Source organism: Staurois parvus, unplaced genomic scaffold, assembly GCF_062004578.1.
Source record: "Staurois parvus isolate SC_StPar_1 unplaced genomic scaffold, SC_StPar_1.0 ptg000047l, whole genome shotgun sequence".
Classification (NCBI taxonomy): Eukaryota; Metazoa; Chordata; class Amphibia; order Anura; family Ranidae; genus Staurois; species Staurois parvus.
In genome coordinates, this window is record NW_028317843.1 from 1,717,920 (window position 1) to 1,745,414 (window position 27,495).

At 39.5% G+C, this 27,495-nt stretch overlaps 1 protein-coding gene across 1 annotated transcript in view; it reads left to right on the top strand.

Annotated features, from left to right (window-relative positions):
* Nucleotides 1-27,495, top strand: part of CSMD3 (CUB and Sushi multiple domains 3) — a 1,455,553-nt gene that overhangs the window by 1,239,909 nt on the left and 188,149 nt on the right. The window contains exons 48-49 of the mRNA XM_089664334.1: nt 6,196-6,384; nt 6,513-6,659. Of these exons, the coding sequence (XP_089520460.1) occupies nt 6,196-6,384; nt 6,513-6,659 (336 nt within the window). The remainder of the gene's footprint in view (nt 1-6,195; nt 6,385-6,512; nt 6,660-27,495) is intronic.

Below are 27,495 nucleotides of genomic sequence, written 5' to 3' on the forward strand. Positions count from 1 at the left end.
ATACAAATTAAACAAAGTGTCAAAGACAATACTCAAATGTTCTTGTTGAAAATGCACTAATACAGCTGCAATCATCTCAAGCCTTCTTGGATCTAAAAAGGGGATAGATCACCAAAAGCTGGTCCTGAAAAATGTACTGTTTGTGCAACCTTATAGGCAGCTCAAACACTTCATATGATAGACAGTGAGGGATCTGTCCTCTACTTGAATCCAGGACCACTGAAAGTACCGGTAATTTGTCCTTGTTAGCTGTATAAATGTACAGACCATTTCCAATGACTGTGGAGGACACAAGGTAACTATCGTTAACTGGCCATGAAGAACCACTGATGCATGGGAAAATCTTTTCTTCCTACAACAAACAATTGCAACTCTTGTTTCTTCTCCATAGGTAACCTTACACGAGCCAAGCATCTAAAATAATGCCTGAAGCATTTTCCCTGCCTGTACATTTCCTGCAGTGTTTTTCATGCTCATTCTTATTTTTAGCCCAACGATACTGAGAATCACAGTGTTCAAACACAACCTCAAAGATCAAATCTCACTCGCAATTTAATTTGATTTAAATGGGACAGCTTCTTTCAAAGGAGATTTGTAAACATTTGTTTAATGTATGTTTCCATGTAAACTGTCAGTACACATATAACTTCCACCGCTTATAGCGTCTTGTAGATCTATACATCGCAGTTGCTTCGAGGAATTATGCCAACCTTGATAATTTATTACTCATTTCTCATATTAGTCTGTTACCAGAAAATTACACCACCTCAGGCAAGAAGCAGAAAATTTTGATCTGTCACATAAGAGAAATGACAAAAATTATTATTCACTGACATTTGATATTATATATTACAGTTGGCTTAAATATAGTTATGATGTTTCATTATATTCACCATGTACTATTAGACTTTGCACAGATATCTAGTGTATAGGAGGTGTAGGAGGATGAAAAATTATATGTGCTTTATACTTGATATGATAAGGTTTTGTACACATGAACACTGAATGCAGAAGGGCATTAATGCAGAAATTAAAATCTGATGCTTGGTGGCGGCATTATGCCATAATATTCAGGTACACACTGCATGCCTGCAAACTATGGCACACTTATCTGCTTGTGTGACCTTCTCCAGCAATAACAGGTCCATGCTTACAGTCCCCCACCACCACCATCTTTCTCGTTGCTTCCTTGGTATCATGCATTGTTCCTTTTCGCCATTGGGTGCACATGGATAATATAACTCCTTTACATGCACACATACATTACATCATCCCTGGATCCCAGATCTATTTTTGTTACCAAAAATAATTTGGGATGTACACTGCATTACACATGCGCCATGCATTGTACATAGAAAATAAAACATGCTGGGAGCATGGTGGTGAAAACATTTATATTTGGCAAAAAAAAAATACTTTTACATTCCTCTACTGTCAAACTGAAACTTTTAAAATGTTTTTATTGCAGGAGTTAGGTTTAGCTCTCAGCGCTAGCAAGGTTCTAGCAATGAAAATAAAATGGGCCTACAGAATCGGCATGGCCAGGAAATGTGCCTTGGTACTTTTTTTTTAGTTCTTTGGGATCTAGTCAACTGATATTTTTTTTAGCCATGAAGAGATGCTGTTTTTCTTTTTAAATTACATCACAAACAAAAATTTTCCAGCACACATACCAGCTAGTCTGCAAAAACCCAAACTGGCCCCATATAATAACTCAAACAATTCAAGTTAAAGACAAAGGGTTTAGTTGCACAGATTTGCAAATATATGTGTAAGTCACAGTATCCACACCAAGGTCTTAACTCTTAGTTTTGAGAGTCTCCAAATTGACGCACATATACAAATACAACTGAGCCTACAGCACTGGGCATGGCCAAGGAAATGTACCATGGTGCTTTATTCTTTTTTTTTTTTAGTTCTGTGGGATCTAACCAGCTGATATTTTTAGCCTTTAATAAATGCTGTTTTTTTTAAATCACTTTGGATGCTTTTATTTAATAAGGTGTCCTAGAGTATGGTAAACCAATTGGCAGGGTATTTCTTCTATTGCAGCATTGATATCTTTGTGTATAGCCCAGGGCAGTGAGCAAAGATGGGAACTCTGGTAAAAATAAGTTTCTCTTACAAATAATATAGTTGGCTGAGTGATTCCAACTCACTGAAATCTATTAAAAGCCGACATATCAATCTAGATGAAGCAAACCTTTAAAATATATGAAAAACCAAACAGTAAAATCTCGGTCATGCTTTAACATGTTAATATATTTCAAAAGTCATTTTCAATCATTTAAAATATGAATCAGTCATTAAAATAATATCTGATGATATTGCCATTGTTTGGGCCCTTGCTGTTACTGGGCAACAACACTCCTGTCTCCCAGTTGTTATCCTGTGTTGATACCCTGTTGTATAGGCTTCCTAAGAAGTCTACAGGTGGCTATACTAACGGTATACAGTCATGGTCCACTGTTGCCATTATCAGAAAATCCGCTATGAATAATGACATGCTGAAGTGCACGTAGATAAGAAGTTGCTGTCAGGGATCATCAACACTGAGATGCAAAAAAAGTGAAAGAAAAAAGGAAAACAACTTAAAAAAACTGTTAATGATATACAAATTACATTAAATGTCATTCTTCCAAATGGATGCCCATTTAACACAAATTCTGTTATTCCCCCACCATGGAAAGCCCAGGTGCTGTGTACAGCCTTACATAGACATAAATATTGTATGCTATACTCATGTTTAGGATATACCCTGCATATACCCAGAGTACGGTGGTATATCGGTAGTATATCTATGAGTGGCTGTATGCAGCACCTAGGCTTTCCAGCTGTGGTAAAAATCACTGAAATTTACATTGAATGGGCTCAGGCTCCCATACGCAAGAGCCCTTAAGCCTTCCATAGATGCTCGATTCCCCTATGAACACAGTTAGTGTTGATATCCTTCCTGTGGAGCTATTTTGTTCTCCCGGCAATAAGGAGCAGGTGCGAGTGGGGGGTAGCTATACCCATTGGAAGAACACAGTGATTATTGCTAGTGGCCATAGCTGCTGGCAATAACCACATGAAAAATCTGACAGGCTGGTTGTAGTCAAGTCGTACAAAAGACAAATTGGGTACAACAATCAGCCCCTATAGATGGTTCAAATCTCGGCCGGTCTGCTGAACCAACAGGGATTCAAACCATCTATGGCTGGCTTTAGGGTTTACTTCTACTTTAGGCTAATAAGACTGCAATTGATAATAAAAGTATTAAAGCAATCTTAGACATATTACCAATACCTAAAAAAACAAAAACAAATACAGATTGGTATACATATATAACCGGATTTAAGATTCAAGCTATATTTCAAACATTTTCAAGAGCTTATCTGAACTTCAGGTACTCAAGCTAAGTTTGTGAAGGAAAAGGGATATAAGAGAGAGAGAGAATTTGCTATGCACAGCTCATACCATTGAAGGACATCTATCCAGCCTTCCTTTAGACTCCCATGACTGATAATGTTGAAGCATTAAACAGATTACATCAATTTCATGTCAAATATCTGAAGCTATAAAAAGGTACCTGTCACATATATCAATTATTACACCTGAGCTTAGTGACATTGAAAAGCCAATAAAAACTCATACCAATCAGCAGATTGTGGCACTGATATCTTTGGTTACAGAAAAAGTTGGTCTTTTGTGTAGAGATCCTAGGGAGGAAAAGGTGAGTATGTTAGAGCCCATGGTAGTCTCATAGGAGCATATTAGCAGAGCTAGATTCTAAGTCAATATGCAGTTGTGATTGTGAAAATATTATAATTGTATGCTATCAATAAAATCTTAAAACCCACTAGTTATAGCCTCTGATTGAAGTTACTGTGCAAGATTTTTGTACATCCTATTCCAAAACCATGGGAATTAATGTGCCCCCTCCCCACCACCACCACCGCCATGACTATCTTGTAACTTTTTTTGGAAGGGGTTGTTTTCAACAAGAGTTCTGAGTGTGTCTGTGGGAATTTTTCCCCTTCAGCCAAAAGAGCATTTGTAAGGTCAGGTACTGATGTTGGACAAGAAGATCTGGCCTGAAATTGGTGCTCCAGTTCATCCCAAAGGTGTTCAGTAGGTGTTAGGTTGAGAATATGTAAGACAAGTCAAGTTCCTCCACACCAAACTGGTCAAACCATGTCTTTAACAAGCTGGTTTTCTGCACAGGCCACAGTCGCATTGTTACCACATGGTTGGAAGTGTACAGTTGACTAAATTGTCTTTGTATGTTGCATCATTAACGGCATCCTTCACTGGAAACACATAAACTCAGTCATTTGGAGGGGTGTCCACATTTATCAATATAGGTTTTAATGTTAAAAAACACTAAAGCTAAAATGAATAAGTTACTAAAAGATATGGTGCAATTCATACAATTTAATGTGGTTCATTTCTTACTTTTTAGAACACAATATCAACTAGCTGCTGCACATTATTATCAATAGATACTTGAAATAATTACCTATTGTATTAGTTACCAAAAGTTACACAAGATGACATTTATGTAACTTTGCTGGGCAAATTATTACTTGATAGCTGCTTTATTCTGCAAAAGAAGTGAGTGACAGTGTAATCACCTCTTTGATTGGATTAATGAAGAAGATTTTATTTTTATATATCACTCCACATTAAAATGTCATGAATTTAACATTTTAAAGTGGAAAAAAGGCCTAACTACAGTATATCTATTCTTAAAGTACCAGACCACAGCAGATTAAAAATAGGTAAGTGTAAGGGATCTTTTTTTATATAGGTTAGGCAAGATAGGCAGGAGGGAACTTTAGGTTCTTTAGATCATTTAAAATATTCATATATGAATATTGATAAAATATCTTTAACAAAACCAGTATATGAAAAAATATGGGGGGGGGTACTAAAACTGGAACACACAGAATCTGGTGCAGCTGTGCATAGTAATCAGTAATTCCAGGTTTCATTGTCAAAGCTTAATTGAACAAGCTGAAGTTAGAAAGTGATTGGTTGATTGGCACAGCTGCACCAGATTCTGTGTGCTCCTCCAGTCTTAGTAAATCTCCCTCTATAGTGTTCATTTTTTGTAGTCCTTGAACTTGCAACCACTTGGACTGATTAGAGAGCATGTGGGCATGAATGTATGACTCTGACATGAATATTATTTATACATTGTGCTGGAGCAAGGACCAATATGATTGTTTAGTAAAGAGACTTTGTTACCATATTTAAACAGACATTAGATGAAAGCACAGAAAAATCATATTTTTTAAAATGCTTACTTGCAGTCTTTTCTATCCATAAATATTTTTTTATTCACTTGGTATGTGCTTTTGAGCTTGTTAGAAAATTCAAATAACCTAGGTTAGTCAGAATAAGGTCTGATGTGGCCATAGATAGACAAAAATTCAGCCAGTTTAGCAGGTACCTGCAAAAGTTTGATCCATATGTGGCCACTGCAGTTGAACAGAAGTGGATCTATCGATTGACTACTGTTCAACCACCTTGGATAAAAGCCACTCGAAAAGCAACTGCAGCACTGATCTTTGTTTTCTGACAGTGAGGGTGTCTTCCCACTTTCTGAATACAATAGCAAAATGTGGAGTATTCCTCCATCCATCTTGAATGTGTAGACATGGGAATCAGTTCAGGTTTTTTTTCACTGAACCCACGGGCTGAATGAAAAAATTTAACCATTTATAGACAGCTTAAGAACACTCTGTTACTTGAGTGACAGCTGAGTCTTCTACCTTTGCATACATCACATCCAAGACGGTGGAGCCCCGGTGACAGGGCTTTTGGAAGTCTGCCCAAGATAGGATTTTACAGGTAAATGACATGCATAATATACAATAAATGCATATATAATTAAGTAGAAAGATTTTTGTTAAAACAAATTGACTGGCAACAGGGTCTCTTTAACATGATTTTTTTTATTTCACTTGAATGTATAAATAAAGGGCATATATAAATGTAATATGATATTTCAGGTTCTTCTTTATGAGTAAAATATTTCTTTATGTTAATTTTCCTACATGCCTATGCAATGATCATTTGAAATGGTGCTTCCTCTGCGAACGGATCACATATACAGAATTTTGCATTAATTAAATTTTTAATAGAACAGCTGCAGTGCGAGATAAACCCTTTTCTTTATGAAGCTTGCATCTTCTTTGTCTTTTCCAGTGCTATGCCCGGCCAATGAAATACGCGTTGACTCGACAGGTATCATCCTAAGTCCTGGCTATCCTGACAGCTATCCCAATCTTCAGATGTGTGCATGGAGCATTAGCGTGGAGAAGGGTTACAATATAACCTTAATCTTTGAATTTTTCCATACTGAAAAGGAGTTTGACGTGCTGGAAGCTTTCGACGGTAATGGAACATTATGTGGTTGAGTCTAATTTGAAGCCTTTGTTCTGCTAATGACATTTCATATAATGCATTTGTCTTGGGTTTGAAAGTTTCTCCTGCGTTAATCTGCAAAATTTCATTTGGAACAGGACCAAACAGCCACTATCCACTGTTGATTTCTTTAAGTGGGGATTATTCGTCTACATTTAACATAACCAGCAGCGGGCATGAAGTTTTCTTACGGTGGTCGGCAGATCATGGCACCAACAAGAAAGGATTCAGAATACGATACATAGGTATGCTCATTTTTATGACCTCTAATGGGATAAATCAGCAAGGCTATGAAAATTGTAAAAATTCACGGCAATCAATTCAGTTATTTTACTGGCTACAGTAAATTAAGTTTTAATTGATTGCTTTTCAATATCCCACATTGCACATTATCATTATTATTTCTTGTGCTTCTTTAATATTATGTGTTTAGCTGTGTTATTATCCATGGTACGTTTGGTTAAAAATAAACTTTGCACTTTTCTTTTCTATTCTGTATTTTAAAGCTGTAAATGAAGAGGATAGGAGATTTTCTTTTTGAAATCATGGAGTTTGTACAGTTTTAAAGCATATAGAAATTCATAAGTAAAGGTCTTGCCACTTTATGCCCTTCAATGATTTTGTTTAATTTTGTTAAAGGACAACCAAAGGCAAAACTTGTTTTTATTTTTGAATAGAGCGGAGATGAATTATAACACCTGTCAGTTTTTATTGCTGTCTGTGCCCCTATTAGGGAAATTCATTCTCTCTATTTGTCCTGTTTAACATTATCATTGAAAGTGAAAGTAAAATAAAATCCCACAGTTGTCCCAAGAAAAGCAATGGAGGGGAAATCTTCCAGTGGGGACACTAATTCTGGTGACCTGAGAGTCCCCAAGGGATTCTTTTAATTTGCAGAGATTTCATCTGACTTCCTGTTTTGGCTATGGGATAGGAGATGAAGGGAAAACTCCCCAATGGGACACAAATGGCGCAAAATAAACTGACAGGAGTAATGGCACTCCCTTACTCTATCCAAAATGAAAAAAATGTTTTGCCTATAGTTCTACTTTAATGGGTCTTGGCTTACCCGGACTTCATAGCATAGCCTTGCCCACCCTCCAGCCCACTGAGAATGCCATTACTGGCCACTGAAGCAGTCTTGCTGCACATTAATAAGCAGTTGGAAAGGCTTAGTTATGAGATCAGAAAATTTTAACCTAAAAGAGATAGACACAGAAGAGGTTTTATGGCCAATTAAAGTATAACTAAAGGCAAAACTTTTTTTTAATAGTTTTTGATAAAGTAGAGAAGGATTAGGACACCTGGTATTGCTATCTGTCCCCCCCGGGAGATTTACCCTCTGTATTTGTCATCTTTATTACCATTACCATCAAATTTGAAAGTGAAAGAAAATCAAAAATTTGGGGCTGGCCCCCGAGCAGTAATAGAGGGGAAATCTTCCAATAGGGACACTAGTTCTGGAAACTATGGATTCCCTCACTTTGAAGGGATTTACTCTGACTTCCTGTTTTGACTATGGGGCAGGACATCTCTATGGAAATGCTCCTCAATGGGACACAGATGGCAAATAACCCTCCCTTACTCTATCCAAAATGGAAAAAGAAGTTTTGCCTTTAGTTTTACTTTGCTTTAATTGTATCCACATCATGGTCTGATTTTAGTCATGACGCTTAGGCTGGCCATGCACCATACAATTTTCTGTCAAATTTCTGCCCAATTTCCTTTAGATTTACCTTCAACTGTGTAGTTCAAGGGCCTGCCTAACTGGATACAACTGAAAGTGTTGTTTGGGTTTGACCTCATATTATATGGTTTTTGGTAAATCTAAAGCTAAAATCTCAAGAAAAGTGTATAGTGTATGGCCAGCCTTAGTGGGGATTCACACATGTACATTGAGAATTGAAGCTCTGTTTTCACAACTAATTGACAAAGTAGTTGTTTAGTGTTTCAGGTTAGGTTTAGAACAGGATGAGGTCAGGTTTACATCAGTATCAGGTCAGGATTTTATCCTGTTCACAACTGAATGACAATTCAGTAGCATTCCCATACAGTAAAAGTCAATGAGCCTGAGCCACCTTAGTTGGATTGCACTGCTCAGAAAACTGATAGGACTCTTTTTTCAATCCACACTGAATCCACACTCCGGCTACACTGGACATTTGCGAACAGGCAGAATAGAAAGCATTGTTCTTTGACATGTCATGTGAAATGGATGTGATTCAAAACATATCCAAATCACATATGTGAGACCTGCTCTTACAATGAACTGCAGGTGCACTGAAAGTACCTCTATTACCATTTTCTTTGACAGCATTATGTTTATTAGTAATCTGCAGGTGTGTACAGTTTTACATATTATGTATGATTATTATTTTTTATACGGGATTTATATAGCACCAACAGTTTGTGCAGAGCTTTACAATATAAAAGGGAACAGTACAATTACAATATATCTCAATACAGAAGTAATATGAGGGCCCTGCTCATGGAGCTTACAATCTAAAGGGAGGGGAAGTTGCTACAAAAGGTAATAGCTGCAGGAGATGATCTGATGGAGGTGGCCAAAGTACAGTTTTTAGATGGAGGTGGGGTAGGCTTCCCTAAATAAATGAATTTTTAACCGCCTCCCGCCCGCCATATAAGAAAATGACGGGCACAAGACAGCTCCCTCGTTCTGGGAGGACGTCATATGACGTCCTCCCACTCTAACTGCACACGCAGGCACCAGCGCGTGCAGTGCGGCGATCCATGGTGCGCTGTGTCCCTGGGACATAGCAGATCACCGGTCAATGGAAAGAGCTGAAAACGTTGGCTCTGTAATGTGATCAGCTGTGTCCAATCACAGCTGATTGCATGTAAATAAGGAAATATCGGTTATCGGCAGTTCTCTCCTCATGAGCTGTCACGCTGACAGCTCGTGGGGAGAGGAGAGCCGGTAATTGGCATTACTCAGAGGGTACATGTACACTGATGATCAGTGTGCCCTGATGATCAGTGTAGCCCCATCAGTGCCACCTGTCAGTGTTCATCAATTCCACCTGCCAGTGCCCATCAGTGCCACATCAATGTCACATATCCGTGTCTACCAGTGCACATCAATGCCACATATCAGTGCCCATCTGAGCTGCCTTTCAGTGTCACCTATCAGTGCCAGTCAGTACCACCTATCAATGCCAGTCCATGCCACCTATCAGTGCTGCCAATCAGTGCCACCTATCAGTGCCAGCCAGTGCCACCTATCAGTGCCAATCAGTGCTGCCTATCAGTGCCACCTAACAGTGCCAGCCAGTGCAGCCTGTCAGTGCCACCTATCAGTGCCATATCTGAGTGCTGCCTTTCAGTGCCCATCAGTGATGCCTGTGAATGCCCAATAGTGCCACCTACCAGTGCCTCATCAGTGCCGCCTATCAGTGCAGCCTATCAGTGCCCATCACCGCAGCCTCATTAGCGCACATCAGTGAAGGAGAAAAATTACTTATTTAGAAAATTTTATAACAGAAACTAAGAAAAAACTTTTTTTGTTTAAATTTTCAGTTGTTTTTGGTTTGTTTATCAAGAAATAAAAAACCCACAGGTGATTAAATACCACCAAAAGAAAGCACTATGTGTCTAAAAAAAATGTTAAAAATTCCATATGGGTACAGTGTTGCATGACCATGTAATTGTCATTCAAGGTGCAACAGCGCTGAAAGCTGAAAATTGGCCTGGGCAGGAAGGGGGTATAAGTGCTCTCTTGGCAAGTGGTTAAGTAAAGACAAACAGGATGGGATCTGGAGAACATACAGTGGAAGGTAGTCTCAGAGGATAGTAAAGGTTCTGGAGAAGTCCCGAAGGAGAGCATGGGAGTAGGTGATGAGGGAGCTAGAGAGAAGGAGGTCTTGGGAGCAGCTGAGAGGACGGTTTGGGCGTTATCTCAAGATTGGGTTAGTGATGTGTATGGGGCAATGTTGTGGATGGCTTTGTATGTTGGGGTTAGTGATTTGAATTTTATATGCTTGGCTAGTGGAATCCAGTGAATGGATTGGCAGAAAGGGGCAGCAGTCACGGATCAGTTAGTTAGGTATAAAAGTGTAGCAGCAGCATTAATGATAGAATGAAGGATGGATAGCCTGTGTAGAGGTCAGCAAAAAGGGAATTGCAGTAGGCAAGGTGGGAAATAACAAGGGAGTGAATAAATTGTTTTGTGGGTGTCATTAGTTAAGTAGGGGCGAACTCTGGAAATTTTATTTCCGGACATTGAGAATGATTAGAAATTTGCTTTTATCTGTTCACTGATTTGCACTGGTTGGATAGAAGCAAAATAATGAATATAATTCAAGCTGATGCCTCACTTCCTCCATGACTACTATACAAAACAACACATTACAAATAATGGGATTTGACACAAAAGTGTATAGTTGCTGTTATAATATTTATACAGTTGCTGGGAAGTGAATTTAACTTACAGTAAGGGCATCTAATATGTCCTAAAAGTGTACCTAAACCCAAGAACAAAATATAATGTATTGCATCTTTCCAGCCCCAGATGTGATGGCTGTACTCGTTTTCTGTTTTCACCTTCGCATCATCTGGAGGAACTACCAGTAACACACTTCTTGTCCTAGGCTGACAACACTCACTGTAATGCATCTATAGGGGAGTAGCATTGTCACTCTGGGGAAGGAAGTTAGAGCTACAACCCTTCCCTTTTTATTAAATAAAGAATAAACAGGTGGCACACACACCTAGTACATTATCCAAGGTTTATTCAAAGGTATAAAAGACAAAAACATACTCACAGATGAAGCATGTATAACAAGCTTTTGCATTAAGAAGATGGCCACAACGGCAAGCGAGGTGTTCCAACTGTCAGTGCGGTCAAATGGCTGACACATTTCGAGGAAGAGTCCCTTTCCTCAGAGCTGCTGACCAGCCTCTTAGTCTGGTACAGATGTGTAGTGGATAAGGAGGACTGATGTTTTGAACAATGTTGCTGCCTATACCTCCTGATAGAGGTATCAGCAGCAATGTTGTTCAAAGCATTGTCATGCTTCATCATGCTTCATCTGTGAGTGTGTTTTTGTTTTTTATACCTTTGAATAAACCTTGGATAATGCACTAGGTGTGTGCGCCACCTGTTTACTCTTTATCTAGTGGCTGATCTCCCCGTCTGAGGAGGGCTGCACCCCTAAAGCATCTTCCTTTGGTTGCCTCTGTCCTGGTCCCCTTGGCTTCCCTTTGGCTGTCCATTTCCTGAAGCACTGGAGAGTACATATGATATGCCCTCCCTTTTTATTCATAACATGAACATTAGGATTTAGAAATAAACCAGAGATAAATCCTCTGCTCAAGGCTCTTACTCCACCCTCTCTCAACGATGACAGGAGTAGGTGCTTTAAAGTCGTAGGCTCCAATAACTGACTATACAGCAACTGCAAAAGAAGAAATAACCACTCAGTGTATTAAATTAACTTTCATTTATTCATCAGACCAACAAAGAGACTCTTCCACCCAAGATGCAACCACCCCAATGCATTTCACTCAACAAGGAGCTTAATCATAGCATACCTTATGACTGAAGTGATTCTAAAGGCAAAAATTTTATTTTTAAAAAATAGCAAACATGTTATACTTACTTGCTCTGTGCAAAATTATTTGCCATGATCCTCCTCTGGGTTCCCCTGATGGATCTCCTAGATCCTCCCCTTTGCTGAGTGCCCGTCTAGAAAGTCCTTGCTCTGGGGGCACTCACATGTGCTTGCTCCTGAGCCGGCCTTGTTTGTCCATTGACACAAAGTGCTTGACTTGGCCCTGACTCCTGGTCTCTCCTCACTATCTGTGATTGACAGCAGCAGGAGCCAATGGCTGCAGCTGCTGGCTCTCTGTCCAATGAGGAGGGAGAGAGACTCTGCTTTTGTGCACATTTCTGGATCAAGATCGGGCTCAGATAAGTATTTAGGGGGACTGGGGGGAGCTGCACAGAGGAGGGGTTTTTTGTACCTTATTGTAGAGAATGTATAAATGTTAAAAAAAAATAAAAAAAAAACACATTGTACCTTTAAGACCAGTTTAACCGCTTGGCGCCGACCGAACGCAAATGTGCGGCCTCCCAGCTTCTGGGCCTAGACGCCGAGCAGCCACACATTTGCTTTAAAAAAAACATCTGTGCTGAGAGCTCGTGCCCTGCACGCTCCCAGCACACATGTCCAGTACTCACGGAAAGGTCCAAATCTCCTCTTTCAATCGGGACCTTTCCCGATCATGTGACCGCCGTCATGTGACCCTAAACCCTGCCCCGCCTCCCGGCTTCTGAAACCCTTAAAGGGCCGGGAGGCGCAGGCGCCAAGGGATTAAGCTCTCACTGGATTTTTGGCAGGATCAACGAGTGTTTTTTACACTTATCAAACACCTATAACAAAACCCTTTCTTTGGTATATACTGTATAAAACACCAACACGAGGCAGTTCCCCATGATTAGAGTTTGCACACACCAAGAAAAAAAATTACGCCTTGTTACAGTTTCAAAATGTGCCAGTTTTGTTTATGTTCTGTTTAGCAGTACGTTTATACCTAACTAATTAAACCAGCTGAGGCTATGCTCAATGGACGGTGCTTACACTAAACACTATTGCACAGTGCAAATTCAGGAAACATATGTTGATACTGCTTACCTTAATTGACTTAATGAATTTTGCAAAACAGTGAACTCCAGTTTAGGATTGTAAAGTCGTATAGATTTCTTTGGTCTATATTTATTTCCATCCACTAAATACAGGAACACTTTCCTGGAGGAGCCACCAATATCTAGTCTCGCTCTTGTAATATAATGTTGTGCCAAAAGATAAAAAGGATGAAAATTTAACCCAAATGGCTGTAAATAAACATCTGAAGTCTAGAATTACCTAAAATGTATGCTAATGGATTCAATCAGTATAGCCATACAGTACGTATGTACACTATTCAGAGATAACATACCCAAATCATGCAGCATGGAAAGTTCGCAATTATCTATAATTACCACTTGTGAAATGCCTAAAGTATTCCCACCCGGAATTGTTTGGGCAGACTGCCAGCACAAATCTGTCAATATAAACATGACCCGTTACTATACTTAAAGGAAAAGCCCACTTTTGTTAAAGAAATAAATAAAACATACATCATTGCAACACAAGATATTTAAAGAGTATGTAAACCTAAAATATTTTTCTTTTCTTTTTTTTTTAAGTGTGGCATCCTGCCTCATTGTATATAGTTAAGCAAATACATTTTTGTGAATATGTTGCAAAATTTCATACCTGCAGATCCTGCGAGTAACAGCTGTAAATACTAAGCCCAGACTTACACTTGCATCTAAACTGCTACTCCATTAAAATCAGATTGTTTTTCAGAGCCCACATGGAAGAGAAATATATTTCCAATATATTTAGAAACAAAATTGTATATGTGGCATATATTTACAATATATTAGCTTACGTGAATATATTTTAACATGTATTCTAAAAAATGTAAATTTAAATATATTTTCTAAAGGCATATATTTAAAAATATTTTTTTAAATATATTCAGAAATATTTTTTTAAATATATTCTTCAGATTTTTTTGTTAACATATAAAAAAAGTTATTTTAAGATACATTTTTACACATATTTGTAAATGCTTTCCAAAAAATGTAGATTAAATGTATTTTCAAAGACATATATTTGAAAATGCATTTTTAAAATATTTTCAGATATTTTTTAAAATATAAAAATGCATTTCAACATACAGTATACAGTATATTATTATTATACAGTATTTATATAGCGCCAATGGGTATCCTCAGCGCTGTACAGTAGCAGGGGGGACAGAACATGAGACAAGACAGTAACAATATAATACACGGGGGGTTCGAGGGCCCTGCTCTTTCGAGCTTACAATCTAGGAGATTGAATATGGCCAAAATTGTAGTATTTCAAATATATGCCATCATATTTGGGAAAAATATTTTTTACAAATATTTTAAATATATTTTTCTTTCACATGGGTGAGAAGGTGTTGTGCACCCACCTCACCACCAGTTTTAACCCCATCATTGTTACGCAAATGTGCCACTACCACATGCACTGCACACGGTTGTGGGCTGTTGTCCCACTTCCTCATTTACTTAAATGAGTCGCATTTGGCGGAATTACTGCATATCGTTTGTTGAATAATTTTTGCAGTGCACATGAAGCATCACAATAGCGTCACATGAACATCCCTGTCCACTGATATTGCACCATAAAAGGGTAGTTAGGCACGGCATAATCCCATGATTAAGCTCCTTTCAGTAGTTAAATGCCTAAGGGCTGTTTCCCAACACCAGGTGATATTTAGATGCATCCCTTTGCTTTAATAAACTAAAGATGGCTTCTATAGTGAGTGGCTCGCCCTTCCTTTATGAAGCATTGAGTTATTGCAAGTTCAGTGGCTCATGACCATGGAGAGCCTACTCCCTGCAGCTGGGAGGTTGGGGGGCAGAGGAGTGTAGCCTGCAGTGGAGCATTAACTTGCAAGCATATTAAAGTGATACTAAACCCACAATAATAAAATCAGTCTGTATATGCAGTAAAGCATGCTTGTTATACACACTGTAAAACCTGTAGATCCTCCACATTGTGTAAAAAGGATGTTTTATCCTGTCTTCTCTGATCCTCTCCTTCTTCTACTGTCCCCAATCTATCTACTGATAGAACAGAGCCTTGGGGGAAAGCTGCACATGCTCAGTTTAGTGTGTATTGCAAGGGATGTTTTTTTTCTTGGGAGAGTGCATGTAATCAGCACAGGGCCAATCAGCACTTTCCAGACAGAGTGTCAGGGGTCCTGTAGCCTCATAATACAGTCAGGAGAGAATGAAAACTCCTCCTACAAGCTTTAACCAGTGCTCTGCTGGACACTGATAGAAGTCACAAGATATACTGCTAATGAGAAAAGGTATTTAGCAATTTATATTTATTAAAATAATTGCACTTCCATGTTCTGTGTACTGTGGGAGCTGTGGAAGACCAGATATAGTGAATGCAGGGTCCTGGGTTTAGTCGCACTTTAATGGGTATGGCAAATTTAACATGGCATGTCGAGTTGAGAGGGGGTATTGCCTGTCAAACTTGGCAATCTGAGTTAATGGAACCATGTCACAACTGTGAGCCAAATACTTAGCTTGTGGTTGTGACGCCGTAGTTCCATTGCCAATTGCTCTTCTGCAAGAAAAAATGTAACTCCTGACAGCAGCTGCTTAGTTGCGCTCTGAAAAGTGATGCACCTCAAATTACTTTTCAGAGAATGGCTAAATGTGAACTTAGCCTAACAGAGAGGCCAGACAAATGGGAGATTCAATGGATCCACTTATAATGGGGCACACTTACCCTTTGGTTGTATAAAGTATACCTAAATGCCAACTTTTTTTTTTAGATTGGGATAGAGTGGAGAGAGATTAGAACACCTATTAGGTTTTTAGTGCTGTCCATGTGCCCATTAGGGAGATTCACCCTCTCTGTTTGTCCTGTTTAGCATTATCACTGAAAGTGAAAGTAAAAGAAAATATCAAATTTTAGTTTGTCCCCAGAAAAGTAAGTAGAAAAGTAATAAAGGGGAAAGCTTCCAATAGGGACACTAGTTCTGATGACCTGGGGGTCCCCAGGGGATTCCTTTCATTTTACATAGACATCCTCTCACTTCCTTTTCCTAACTATGGGACAGAAAGTGAAGGTAAATATCCCCAATGGGATAGAGATGGCAAAAAAAAGAAAAATCTAACCCTCTAAAAAAAAAAAAGGTTTTACCTATAGTTCTACTTTAAGTGTTTTCAGAAGCTGTGGATTTGATAATGATCTTCCAATGCATTTTCCATAATAAAAATAAATTAAACTCAGCATGGTGTGTAGAGCTATCACATAATGGCCACAGCTGGTAAGGAAACCCATGAAGTCAAGTGCAGATATCCCATCAAAAGAATCCCTGAGAGATATTAGGAAACTAGATAGTTTTACTCTTCACCATCCATAAAATTCATTTCCAATTTTGGGTGAACTGAGCCTTTAAAATTTAATATTGTTCAGTGGGTTGTTCTTAAACAGTAATTTAAACTCAATACATCAGATGACTTATATAATAAATTTCACATTTAATTTTCAGAAACATAACAATTTTTTTCCAGCATGCGTTTCATGCCAAAATGGAATTTAGACTATCTGATGTGCGACTGGATTAAATCTGTTTGTTCTCTAATGTTATCTTTTAAGTTAACTCTGTCACAACATTTCAGAAAATTGTAGTCTCCAAGGAAACTAGAGTTTGTTATGCAAAATAAAAAAACCTCCCCAAATCTTATCTATTGCATTTCATGGTTGACTTGTACCGACAAACTTCCACATTAGGACGAGGTTCTTTCCTCCTATAATTGGGTTAACCTCATGTGAATTACAGCAGAGATAATGCACAGCTGTTCTACCATCATAATAGGCAGACATCTGTAATAACAAGATGTGCAATTCCAGATATTCAATATTCTTTACCAGCCCGTGTGAGAAATCACACACACATAATGACAGAACCGGATTTGACACATTAACACATTCTTGAAAGGTAATATTTTGTGTTTCTTTAAAAGGTGGGATTGCCATTAGGTATTAAGAAAAATCTTGTGAGCAGCTATTCCACATATAAAATACCAAAAAAAAAATTATATATTGTACTTTATAAATATTAGCAGATCACTTGCACCACACACATATCCATACAAATGTGCCAATGCTTATAACAGCCTTTCTCTACCAAGGTGCATTGAGGTTTCTTCAGGGGTGCCTTGGCATAATGTCTACAAATTGCCCAAAATTTGTACACAAGCCAAAGATGGAACAAGCCTGCCTTTTAGTTACACAAAGCCACAGGTTTTCATTGTGCACCATTACGATCTTCTAGTATCCAAGTCCTGACAACCAATTACATCATCATTTGTTAAGGAGGATGTCAGCTTCCTGCACAGCATTCTAGTTTAACCCTCCCCTGCCCTTCTCCATCAGTGCTGGGGTCACATAGTTTTCCTCATTTTAGAATGCAGTGCCCTTTTAAAATTATGGGCAGTCTGAAGGCCTCCAGACTTTCCATAATTTTAAAGGGTGCCTCGGGACTGTCCATAATTTTAAAGGGTACCTTGACTGAAAAAAGGTTGAGAAACACTGGCTTATAAATATCAAAACTGCCACACTCCACTTAAATCTAAAGTAAACAAACAACCAAATATGCACAAATCTTCCAACAAATTATTCAAGTGTCCACATCAAATCCGTGATTCTCTGTAATCACTGTAGTGTAGCAATCAAGTGCTCCTCAGTTCACCTCTTGTGATTTTATCAACACTTGTGCACCTCCACCAGTTGTGCTCTCACCTTGTATATATGACCAAACCGTTAAGTGAGGTCATATGAAGCATATGTCCCTTTAATTGGACTGTGATGAGATGGGATTGCTATCCAAAGGGTCTGGATCTCCTTCACTCCTCTAGTTGTCCTCCTTCCTTGATTCAAATGGCAAGAAAAATAATCAAAACATAGTGCTTTATCCTTATAAAAAGCATTTATTTAATATAAGCTGTATTCCACTCACATGTGTAATATAATAATGCGCTTTTTGCAAAGATCAATTGCTCCAAATTGCCGCTAGCAATTCTAGCATGCGCAGACAGCTGATACATTTCTCACTGTTTGTCGAGCTTCGTGACGTCAAAGCTTTAACCCTTTCATGACCAGTGCTCATTGATACCTAGATTTGTTGCAGGACAAATTTAAAAGTGTTAATATGCACTGGTTAACGTGGCTATATCTTGGACTATGCAGCACACCCAAATAATTTTTATATTATTTTTGTGAAAAAAATAAGGTTTTAATTTAGTATATTTGATTTAGTATACAAAAGTACTCTGATTTTATTAAAGGCTTACAAATGCACAAAATCGTACAAAAAAAAAAAAAAGATTAATTTGTGTGTGTGTATATATATATATATATATATATATATTTATAATTTTTTTTGTTTTCTTTTTTTTCTTACTTGACTTTAAAACTGATGGCACTGCAGTTCACATTGCAGGATTTCATTTGCTAGGGAGCCACTCTGATAGGCTCTCGGGAATCCAAAGTGTCAGTGTCAACCAAGACTGAGAGGCAGCATCAACACAAACCGTTTTAGACATTTATTTATACAGTTGTGACCAAAATTATTCAACCCCCAATGCTGTAAAGGGGTTTAGGGACTATAGTGTACATTTGGAATTGTATTCAGAATCAAATCCTACAAGGACGTTGTAACTACCCAAATGCAACTAAAATGACATCAATTGTTTATGTAATACAGTAGTAAATGGTTCTTATGTGGTTTCTTCATTGCCACAATTATTCAACCCCTTAAAGACTACCACTCTGAAGAACAGAGGTTCATACAGGTGCTTTCCATCAGGTATTGAAAACACCTGTGGATGTCACCGAGCAGCAATCAAGCATAATAAGCACCAATTAGGCAGCTTTAAAATGACTGTGATACTCAGCTCCTTCTAGACATTTACTGGTGTGGTTACAAACATGGTGAAGGCAAGAGAATGGTCCAGGAAGACAAGAGAAGAGGTGATTTCTCTTCACAGGAAGGGCAATGGCTATAAGAAGATTGCAAAGATGTTAAACATACCAAGAGACACCTTAGGAAGCATCATTCGCAAATTCAAGGCAAAGGGCACTGTTGAAACGCTACCTGGTCGTGGCAGAAAGAAGATGCTGACTTCGACTGCTGTGCGCTACCTGAAGCGTAGAGTGGAGAGAAGTCCCCGTGTGACTGCTGAGGAACTGAGAAAAGATTTGTCAGATGTGGGTACAGAAGTTTCAGCCCAGACAATAAGACGCACACTGCGTAATGAAGGCCTCCGTGCCAGAACTCCCAGGCGTACCCCCTTGCTGTCTCCAAAGAATAAGAAGAGTCGACTGCAGTATGCCAAAAGCCATGTGGACAAACCACAAAAGTTGTGGGATAGTGTTCTGTGGACTGATGAAACAAAATTAGAACTGTTTGGGCCCATGGATCAACGCTATGTTTGGAGGAGGAAGAACAAGGCCTATGATGAAAAGAACACCTTGCCTACTGTGAAGCATGGTGGAGGGTCAATCATGCTTTGGGGCTGTTTTGCTTCTGCAGGTACAGGGAAGCTTCAGCGTGTGCAAGGTACCATGAATTCTCTTCAGTACCAGGAGATATTGGATGGAAACGTGATGCAGTCCGTCACACACCTGAGGCTTGGGAGACGTTGGACCTTTCAACAGGACAATGATCCCAAGCATACCTCCAAGTCCACTAGAGCATGGTTGCAGAGGAAAGGCTGGAACATTTTGGAGTGGCCATCGCAGTCACCAGACTTAAATCCGATTGAGAACCTCTGGTGGGACTTAAAGAAAGCAGTTGCAGTGCGCAAGCCTAAGAATGTGACTGAACTGGAGGCCTTTGCCCATGAAGAATGGGCGAAGATACCCGTAGATCGCTGCAAGACACTTGTGTCAAGCTATGCTTCACGTTTAAAAGCTGTTATAACTGTAAAAGGATGCTGTACTAAGTACTAAGATTGAATGTCACTTGGGGGTTGAATAAAACTGATAATGCTGTGAGCACAGAAAAGACATTTGTGGTTATTTCATTATAACTGTTATGTTATATTTGTCTGACCTACAAGTGCCTCTTTAATGTAAATGTAAGCAAGATGACTGAATGATCAAAAGCAATGTCAAACTGGCCAAAACACTCAATTTCAGTGGGGGTTGAATAATTTTGGTCACAACTGTATAATATAGTGAGAGTTGTAAAGAATAGGAAGTGTTAAACAACAGTAGTAGAATATATTGCATTCTGATAAATGTATGTGGTTAATACAGTAATTATAGTTTTCAGCATATTAATGTATTATTCTTCATATTTTTAAGAAGACTAAGCTGTCCAGCAACAATGGGAGTTACAAGGGTTTGGACAAACCTTATAACACATATGGCACTAAGATGAAAATAAATTTAAAAAAAAAAATGGATGGCTCGTTGGCTTGTTTATGCTAGACAGTTTTTTAGCAAGCTAAATGTTGTTCACTTTAGAGTTATATCTTCTTTAACCTCTTGCCTACCGGGCACTTTTACCCCTTTCCAGCCCAGGCCAATTTTCAGCTTTCAGCGCTGTCACACTTCGAATGACAATTGCGCAGTCATGCAACATTGTACCCATATTACATTTTTATCTTTTTTTTTTCACATAAATAGATCTTTCTTTTGGTGGTATTTAATCACCATTGGGTGTTTTATTTATTGCATTATAAATGAAAAAAAGCAAAATATTATTATTCTATTATAAAATTTTGCAAACAGGTAAATTTTCTCCTTCACTCATATGCTTTGATTAGGCTGCACTGATAGGCAGCACTGATAGGCACTGATGAGGTGGCACTGATCAGCAGCACTAATGGGCGCTGATAGGCTGCACTGATGAGGTGACACTGATGGGAATTGATGAGGAGGCACTGATGATGCTACACTGATATGCAGCACTGATGGGCACTGATAGGCAGCAATGATGGGCACTGATAGGCGGCGCTGATAGGTGGCACTGATGGGCACTGATGGGTGCCATTGCTGGGCACTTTTGGGGCTGCACTGATAATCAGTGCTCCTCTGTGACACTTGTCAGTTTTTGGCAGTACTTTCACAGCGTGAGGGAAAAGCTGTTGATAACCGGGAACTGTATTTCCCGGTTATCAGCAATGGACACAGGTGACATAGGTGATCATGTGGTAAAAGGCCACTGCGATTGGCCTTTTACCTTGTCATGTCATTAGCTGTGTTCGTAGGACACAGTGATCACAGACAGTGCCGGGGGCCGGGACAGTCTCCAGCTACATTTCATTTATCTGGCTGCAAAATCTTAGCAAGATGTCCATGAGCCACTCTTTGTGCACACCAGGCATCCCAAATACAGTACCCACCATGCCCATATGGGTAGCTTGTTCCACCTCCTTACTGATGTTGTGCATAGTAAAGCCATATATTTCAACAGTATACGGCTAAAATAGCCAAGCCTGGTCAAAAGTTTCTAAAATGTTTTGAAATGGCTGCTCATTATTTGAACAGTTAACCTATTCAGACAATGAAGAAGATCATTCAAAGTATGCCCAACAACTATTATATGAAGATGAAAAGAGTTCTAAGTACAGAAATCATTTCTGTGCATAAATAATTTGCAACTTCTGAGTACAGCTAGTGCAAAATCTGCCTTTGAGAAATCTGTCTACTTGCTGGACCAAGAATTCCTGCTAGAGTCGGATCCTTGACATTGTACATAACCTTCCTGCTGGGCTCACAACAAGTAATTACTTCAAGACCTCTCCATAAAAAACTTATTTCTACACTGCATAATCATACCTTGAATACCTTAAAGGATAGCTAAACAGCCAAAGCAAGTCAATGAGAAGCCACTAATATCATTCCTGAAGGAGGATTATTCTTCTGTTCATATTTGATGATCTGTCAGCAAGTCCATTTAAAGTTGAAATACGCTTGTAACTAAAATCATCGGGAAGCATGGCAAAGTTTGTAAATCACTGATTGAATGTCAGATTCACCTACGATTCACCCCACTTTTCTAGCTAATGATTTGCCTGTGGTATATTGACATTCACTGTGGTTTCTGACTGACAGCTTCATTGTAATAAAAAAAAAATACATGCCAAAATATGGATTTGGTAAAATTTGAAATATGGTCTGGCAAATTTGCCAGGTGGCAAATGGTTGGTAAAGTTGTGAGATCTCATTTCCCAGGAATTTTGGTGAAAGCCAGGAGATTTGGTTGAACTGTATTGGAGTCAATGCAAGATTAGAAATCACCACAAGGTGCCACAGTAGGTCAGATGAGTTAGTGTTGAGGCAAAGCATAGGTGTGTATGGACCCTCAAGGAATTTAAAGATAAATGCTTCGGGGCATTTTTATCTGAAATTTAATTTCTTCCTATTGCAGTCCAACGTTAGTTAAAAACCACTGTAGTACTGCTACAGGGTGGCAGGGCTGTACAAAATTAAGTATATATACGTGATTTGCATCTCCTGGTAGGGCACGTGCACATGACCTGCACCGCTATTGGCGGCTAGAGGATGTCAATCACCGGGTTCTGACCGGCACTTGGTGATAGTTGGGGAAAGCTGACAGGGGAGAGACGTGTATAAACAACACAGGTCTCTCTCCTGTCAGAATGGACATGCTGCTTTGTATTTCTCTGCACAGCAGAGATATACAAAACATCATGTCTCCCTAGTAAAACACAGCACACACAGTAAAACACACACAGCACACTATTAACCCTTTGATCGCCCCAGATGTTAACCCGTTCCTGCCCAGTGTCATTAGTACAGTGTCAATGCTTTTTATTAGCACTGATCACTGTATTAGTGGCATTGGGATGTCAGTAGCAATTAGTTCCCACCCAGTGTCAGAATGCCCTTTGCAGTCCCGCTTATAAGTTGCTGATCGCCGCCATTACTAGTATAAATAAATAAAAATTTAAATTCCAGTATATACACCGCCATTTCTAGATGCTATAACTTTCATGTAAACCAATTAATTTACACGTATTGGGATTTTTTTTAGTAAAGACATGTAGCAGAATATATTTATGACTGATATTTATGATGAAACTTGATTTTTTAATTTTTTTTATTGGCCATGCTTCTGTTTATAGAGCAAAAAATAAAAAACACAGAGGTGATCAAATACCACAGAAAGAAATCTCTATTTGTGGGAAAAAAAGGACATACATTTAATTTGGGTGCTACACTGCATGACTGTGCAATTGTCAGTTAAAGTAATGCAGAGCCGTATCGCAAAAAATGTACTGGTCAGGAAGGGGGGTAAATCCTCTGGAGGGCAAGTGGTTAAAAGACAAGTGCATGTTTACAAAACAATCGTACCAGAGGTGGACTGACAACTTATGGGGCCCCCGGGAAATAGGGGATCATGGGGCCCCTGTGTCCTTGCCCAAACTCAAAAAAGCCTATGAAAAAGGTACCAGGGGCATCTCATGGGGCCCCCTACTGACCCCGGGCTCTCGGGCAGTGCCTGAGTTTCCAAATGGTCAGTCCGCCCCTGAATCTTACTCACCTAGGTGGATGCAGCATCATTCCAATGCTGCATTTGTCTCCTGCTGCCAATCATTTGGAGAATCAAGGGATCAAAGACCACTGATTGCTTTGCTCTTGGTCTGTCAGTGACAGGCTCTCTGGTCTGCCCCTCCAGTAGTCATTGCAGTGCTGGGCTGTGGAGGGGATGAGAGTGCCTGGCTCAGCCTCCCATGCTGAGAAGCTGAGCCATCTGCCAATCAGACATCTGGGTGGATCCCAACATTATTGTCAGGATCCCTGCAGAGCCTGGACTAGCTCTATGATGTCAGGCGAAAGTGGCTGTTGCCTGAATCTAGGTCACAGGAGTGCACTCCTGTGATAAATAGGAGAAGTATGGCCAAAAGTGCTTTGGCCATACTTCTCCTTTAATATTCACTCAATGAAGTTGACTTACTATGAGCAAATAGACTGTTCACTTTGCAAGGGAATAATCCCAAGAGTTTAGTGATTGAGGTGAAGCTTAGTTGACTTCCATCATCCAATCATGTGTAAGCAAAAATGATGTTTTTTATTTTCCTTGTGATTCTCCTTGTGATAGGATATCCTTTGCAAAGTGAAATTTCACTACATTGACTAAGCTCTGGGTAAAATACCCCTGCAAAGGGTAACTTTCCTGACACAGCAAACAGCCTGTTTGCTTCTAGCAAATCAACCTCAATACCTTTATTGCATTCACTGGCATCTAATCTTTGCAACATGTACCAGCCATCTTTATACACACCGTATCTGTTGCTGGCAACATAAACCAACTGCCCCCCATCCTTCTAAGCAGGTGTTGCCAGTTTAGCCGCACAGGGGGAAAAATCCCTTCTGAAAATGTAAATATAATTAATTCTCTAAATCCAAAATTACTGTAGTCTTTAGTAACTATTACAGTAGCTAAAATTAGCTCCAAGGAAAGCATTCAGTCTATTTTTATACCTCATTTCACGTTCATTTTGCAGTTATTCATCAGTAGGGCATTCTACAGTTTAACCACTCTGTACAAAAAAAACTTCACAGACTGTCTCCATATCCCTTGTACAATTTTTAAAATAAAGATGATAATTTGCTCTCTAGAGTTTTGTGTATTTAGCTTTTCTATTTTTAGTATGAGCTTCAGAATTACCAGTTCTGAAGAATGGAGGTTGAGGGTTTGTGTTAGACAAATATAAACAATTCCTCACAAAGGGTTCAAGCCTGTCATATATGGTTTGAAATGTGTCTGGTTTAGCAAGGACCAGCTGAATTTTGGTCCAGGTATGGGCAGTGGCATATTTACCATGAGGCAAGAAAGGCGTTTGCCTTCGGCTGCAATTTTCAGTATATGTGACACAAGTGGCAGGGATGGGGACCTGGTGAGGCACTGCCATGGGAGGCTGAGGCTGGGTGCTTCTGGAGACAGTGTGGATAGATGACTGCGTCTTCTTTCACTTTAGGTGAAAAGTCAGAGCTTGAATCGGGTGGTTGCAGTGGGTGGTGGTGGTAGCTGAGCAGTTGTGGTGGGTGGTAGAAGTTGGTGTTGCGGTGAGCAGTGGTGGCAAACAGTGGTTCCCAGGGCGTAGGGGGTTGTGGTGGGTGGTGATGGCAGATGGTGGTTCCTGGGGGGGATGTTGTGGTGGGCGGAGGTTGGTTACCAGGTGGGGAGGTGCTGATGGGTACAATAAATAAATACACTACTGAGTGGGTGCACAGAAGCCAATCTACTGATCAACTTCAGTACAACCACCCTGTTGGACTTTTGCTACTTGATCAGCACCACCAGCTATAGCCTACAGTGTAATTGCACAATGTAAAGGCCCCCCCCCCCGCACTCAGAATACAACAGCACTGTGTGGATGGGGGAATGGGGTCATTGTTTTTTTCAACCGCTAGTACGAATGTAAACTTCATACAACGTCTACCCAAGAGTCACACATTTTCCCAAATTAATCCAATTGGTAAAAAATGAATCTCGGGTTAAAAGTGCGTGAAAACATCTTAAAATATTTTCCTAAGTAAGTGGCAAAAAATTAAGCTCAAATCCTTTCAATATTTAAGCAGTCATAGCACCAGTTTTTTTTTCTTTTGATAAAAAGTTTTAAATCATATGAATAAAAGTTATTTTTTAAAGCAACCCTACACTGCTATATAGCTGGTCCAACTTCTTAACTGTCAATTTACTGGACAACTTGGTTTGCCTTAACCACTTCAATACTGGGCAATTTTACACTCTTCCCTCCCAAGCCAATTTTCAGCTTTCAGCGCTTTCACAATTTGAATGACAACTGCACGGTCATGCAACAATTTTTATCATTTTTTTCACACAACTAGGGCTTTCTTTTGGTGGTATTTAATCACCACTGCGGTTTTTATTTTTTGCTAAATTAACAAAAAAAACCACAATTTTGAAAAAAAACCACCCTTTTCTTTGTTTCTGTTTGCAAATAATAATTGTTCTTCATAAATTTAGGCCAATATGTATTCTGCTACATTTCTTTGCTGAAAATAACCCAAATCAGTGTTTATTATTTAGTCTGTAGGAAAGTTATAGAGTCCACAAATTATGGTACAGTTGCAAGAAAAAGTATGTGAACCCCTTGGGATTACGTGGAGTTTTGCATGAATTGGGTATAAAATGTGCTCTGAACGTCATCTAAGTCACAACAATAGAAGAACACAGTCTGCTGAACATAATACTACACAAACATTAGATGTTGCTATGGTTTAATTGCACATAACATGTAAACATTCACAGTGCAGGGAGGAAAAAGTATGTGAGGCCCTAGCTTAATGACTTCTCCCAGAGCTAATTGGAGCCAGGAGTGAGCCAACCTTGACTCCAATCAGTGTGATGATATTGGATGTGTTGCTGACAGCTGTCCTGCCCTTAAAAAACACACACCTGTTTTGGGTTTACTGGTTTCAAGAAGCACTGTCTGATGTGAACCATGCCTCGCAGAAAAGAGCTCTCAGAAGACCTACCATCAAGAATTGTTGACTTGCATGAAGCTGGAAAGGGTTACAAAAGTATCTCCAAAAGCCTTGATGTTCCTGTGTCCACGGTAAGACAGACTGTCTACAAATGGAGAAAGTTTAGCACTGTTGCTACTCTCCCTAGGCGCGGTCGTCCTGTAAAAAGGACTGCAAGAGCACAGCGCAGAATGCTGCATGAGGTAAAGAAGAATCCCAGAGTGTCAGCTGAAGACCTACAGAAATCTCTGGCACATGCTAACATTTTTGTTGACACATCTACAATAAGGAAAACATTAAACAAGAATGGAGTACATGGGAGGACACCACGGAGGAAGCCATTGCTGTCCAAAAAGAAGATTGCAGCACGTTTTGAAGTTTGCAAAAGAGCACCTGGATGTTCCACAGCACTACTGGCAAAATATACTGTGGACAGATGAAACCAAGATTGAGTTGTTTGGGAAGAACACACAACACTATGTGTGGAGAAAAAAAAGGCACAACACACCAACATCAAAACCTCATCCCCACTGTGAAACATGGCGGAGGGAGCATCATGGTTTGGGGCTGCTTTGCTGCCTCAGGGCCTGGACGGATTGTTGTCATTGATGGGAAAATGAATTCCAGAGTTTATCAAGACATTTTGCAGGAAAACGTACGACCATCTGTCCGCCAACTGAAGCTCCGCAGAGGATGGGTGATGCAACAGGACAATGACCCAAAGCATTCAAGTCATTCAACAAAACAATGGATGCAACAGCACAGAATACGCCTTCTGGAGTGGCCCAGTCAGAGTCCTGACCTCAACCCGATTGAAATGCTGTGGCATGACCTTAAGAGAGCGATTCACACCAGACATCCCAAGAATATTGCTACACTGAAACAGTTTTGTGAAGAGGAGTGGTCCAAAATGACTCCAGATCGTTGTGCAGGTCTGATCTGCAACTACAGGAAACTTTTGGTTGAG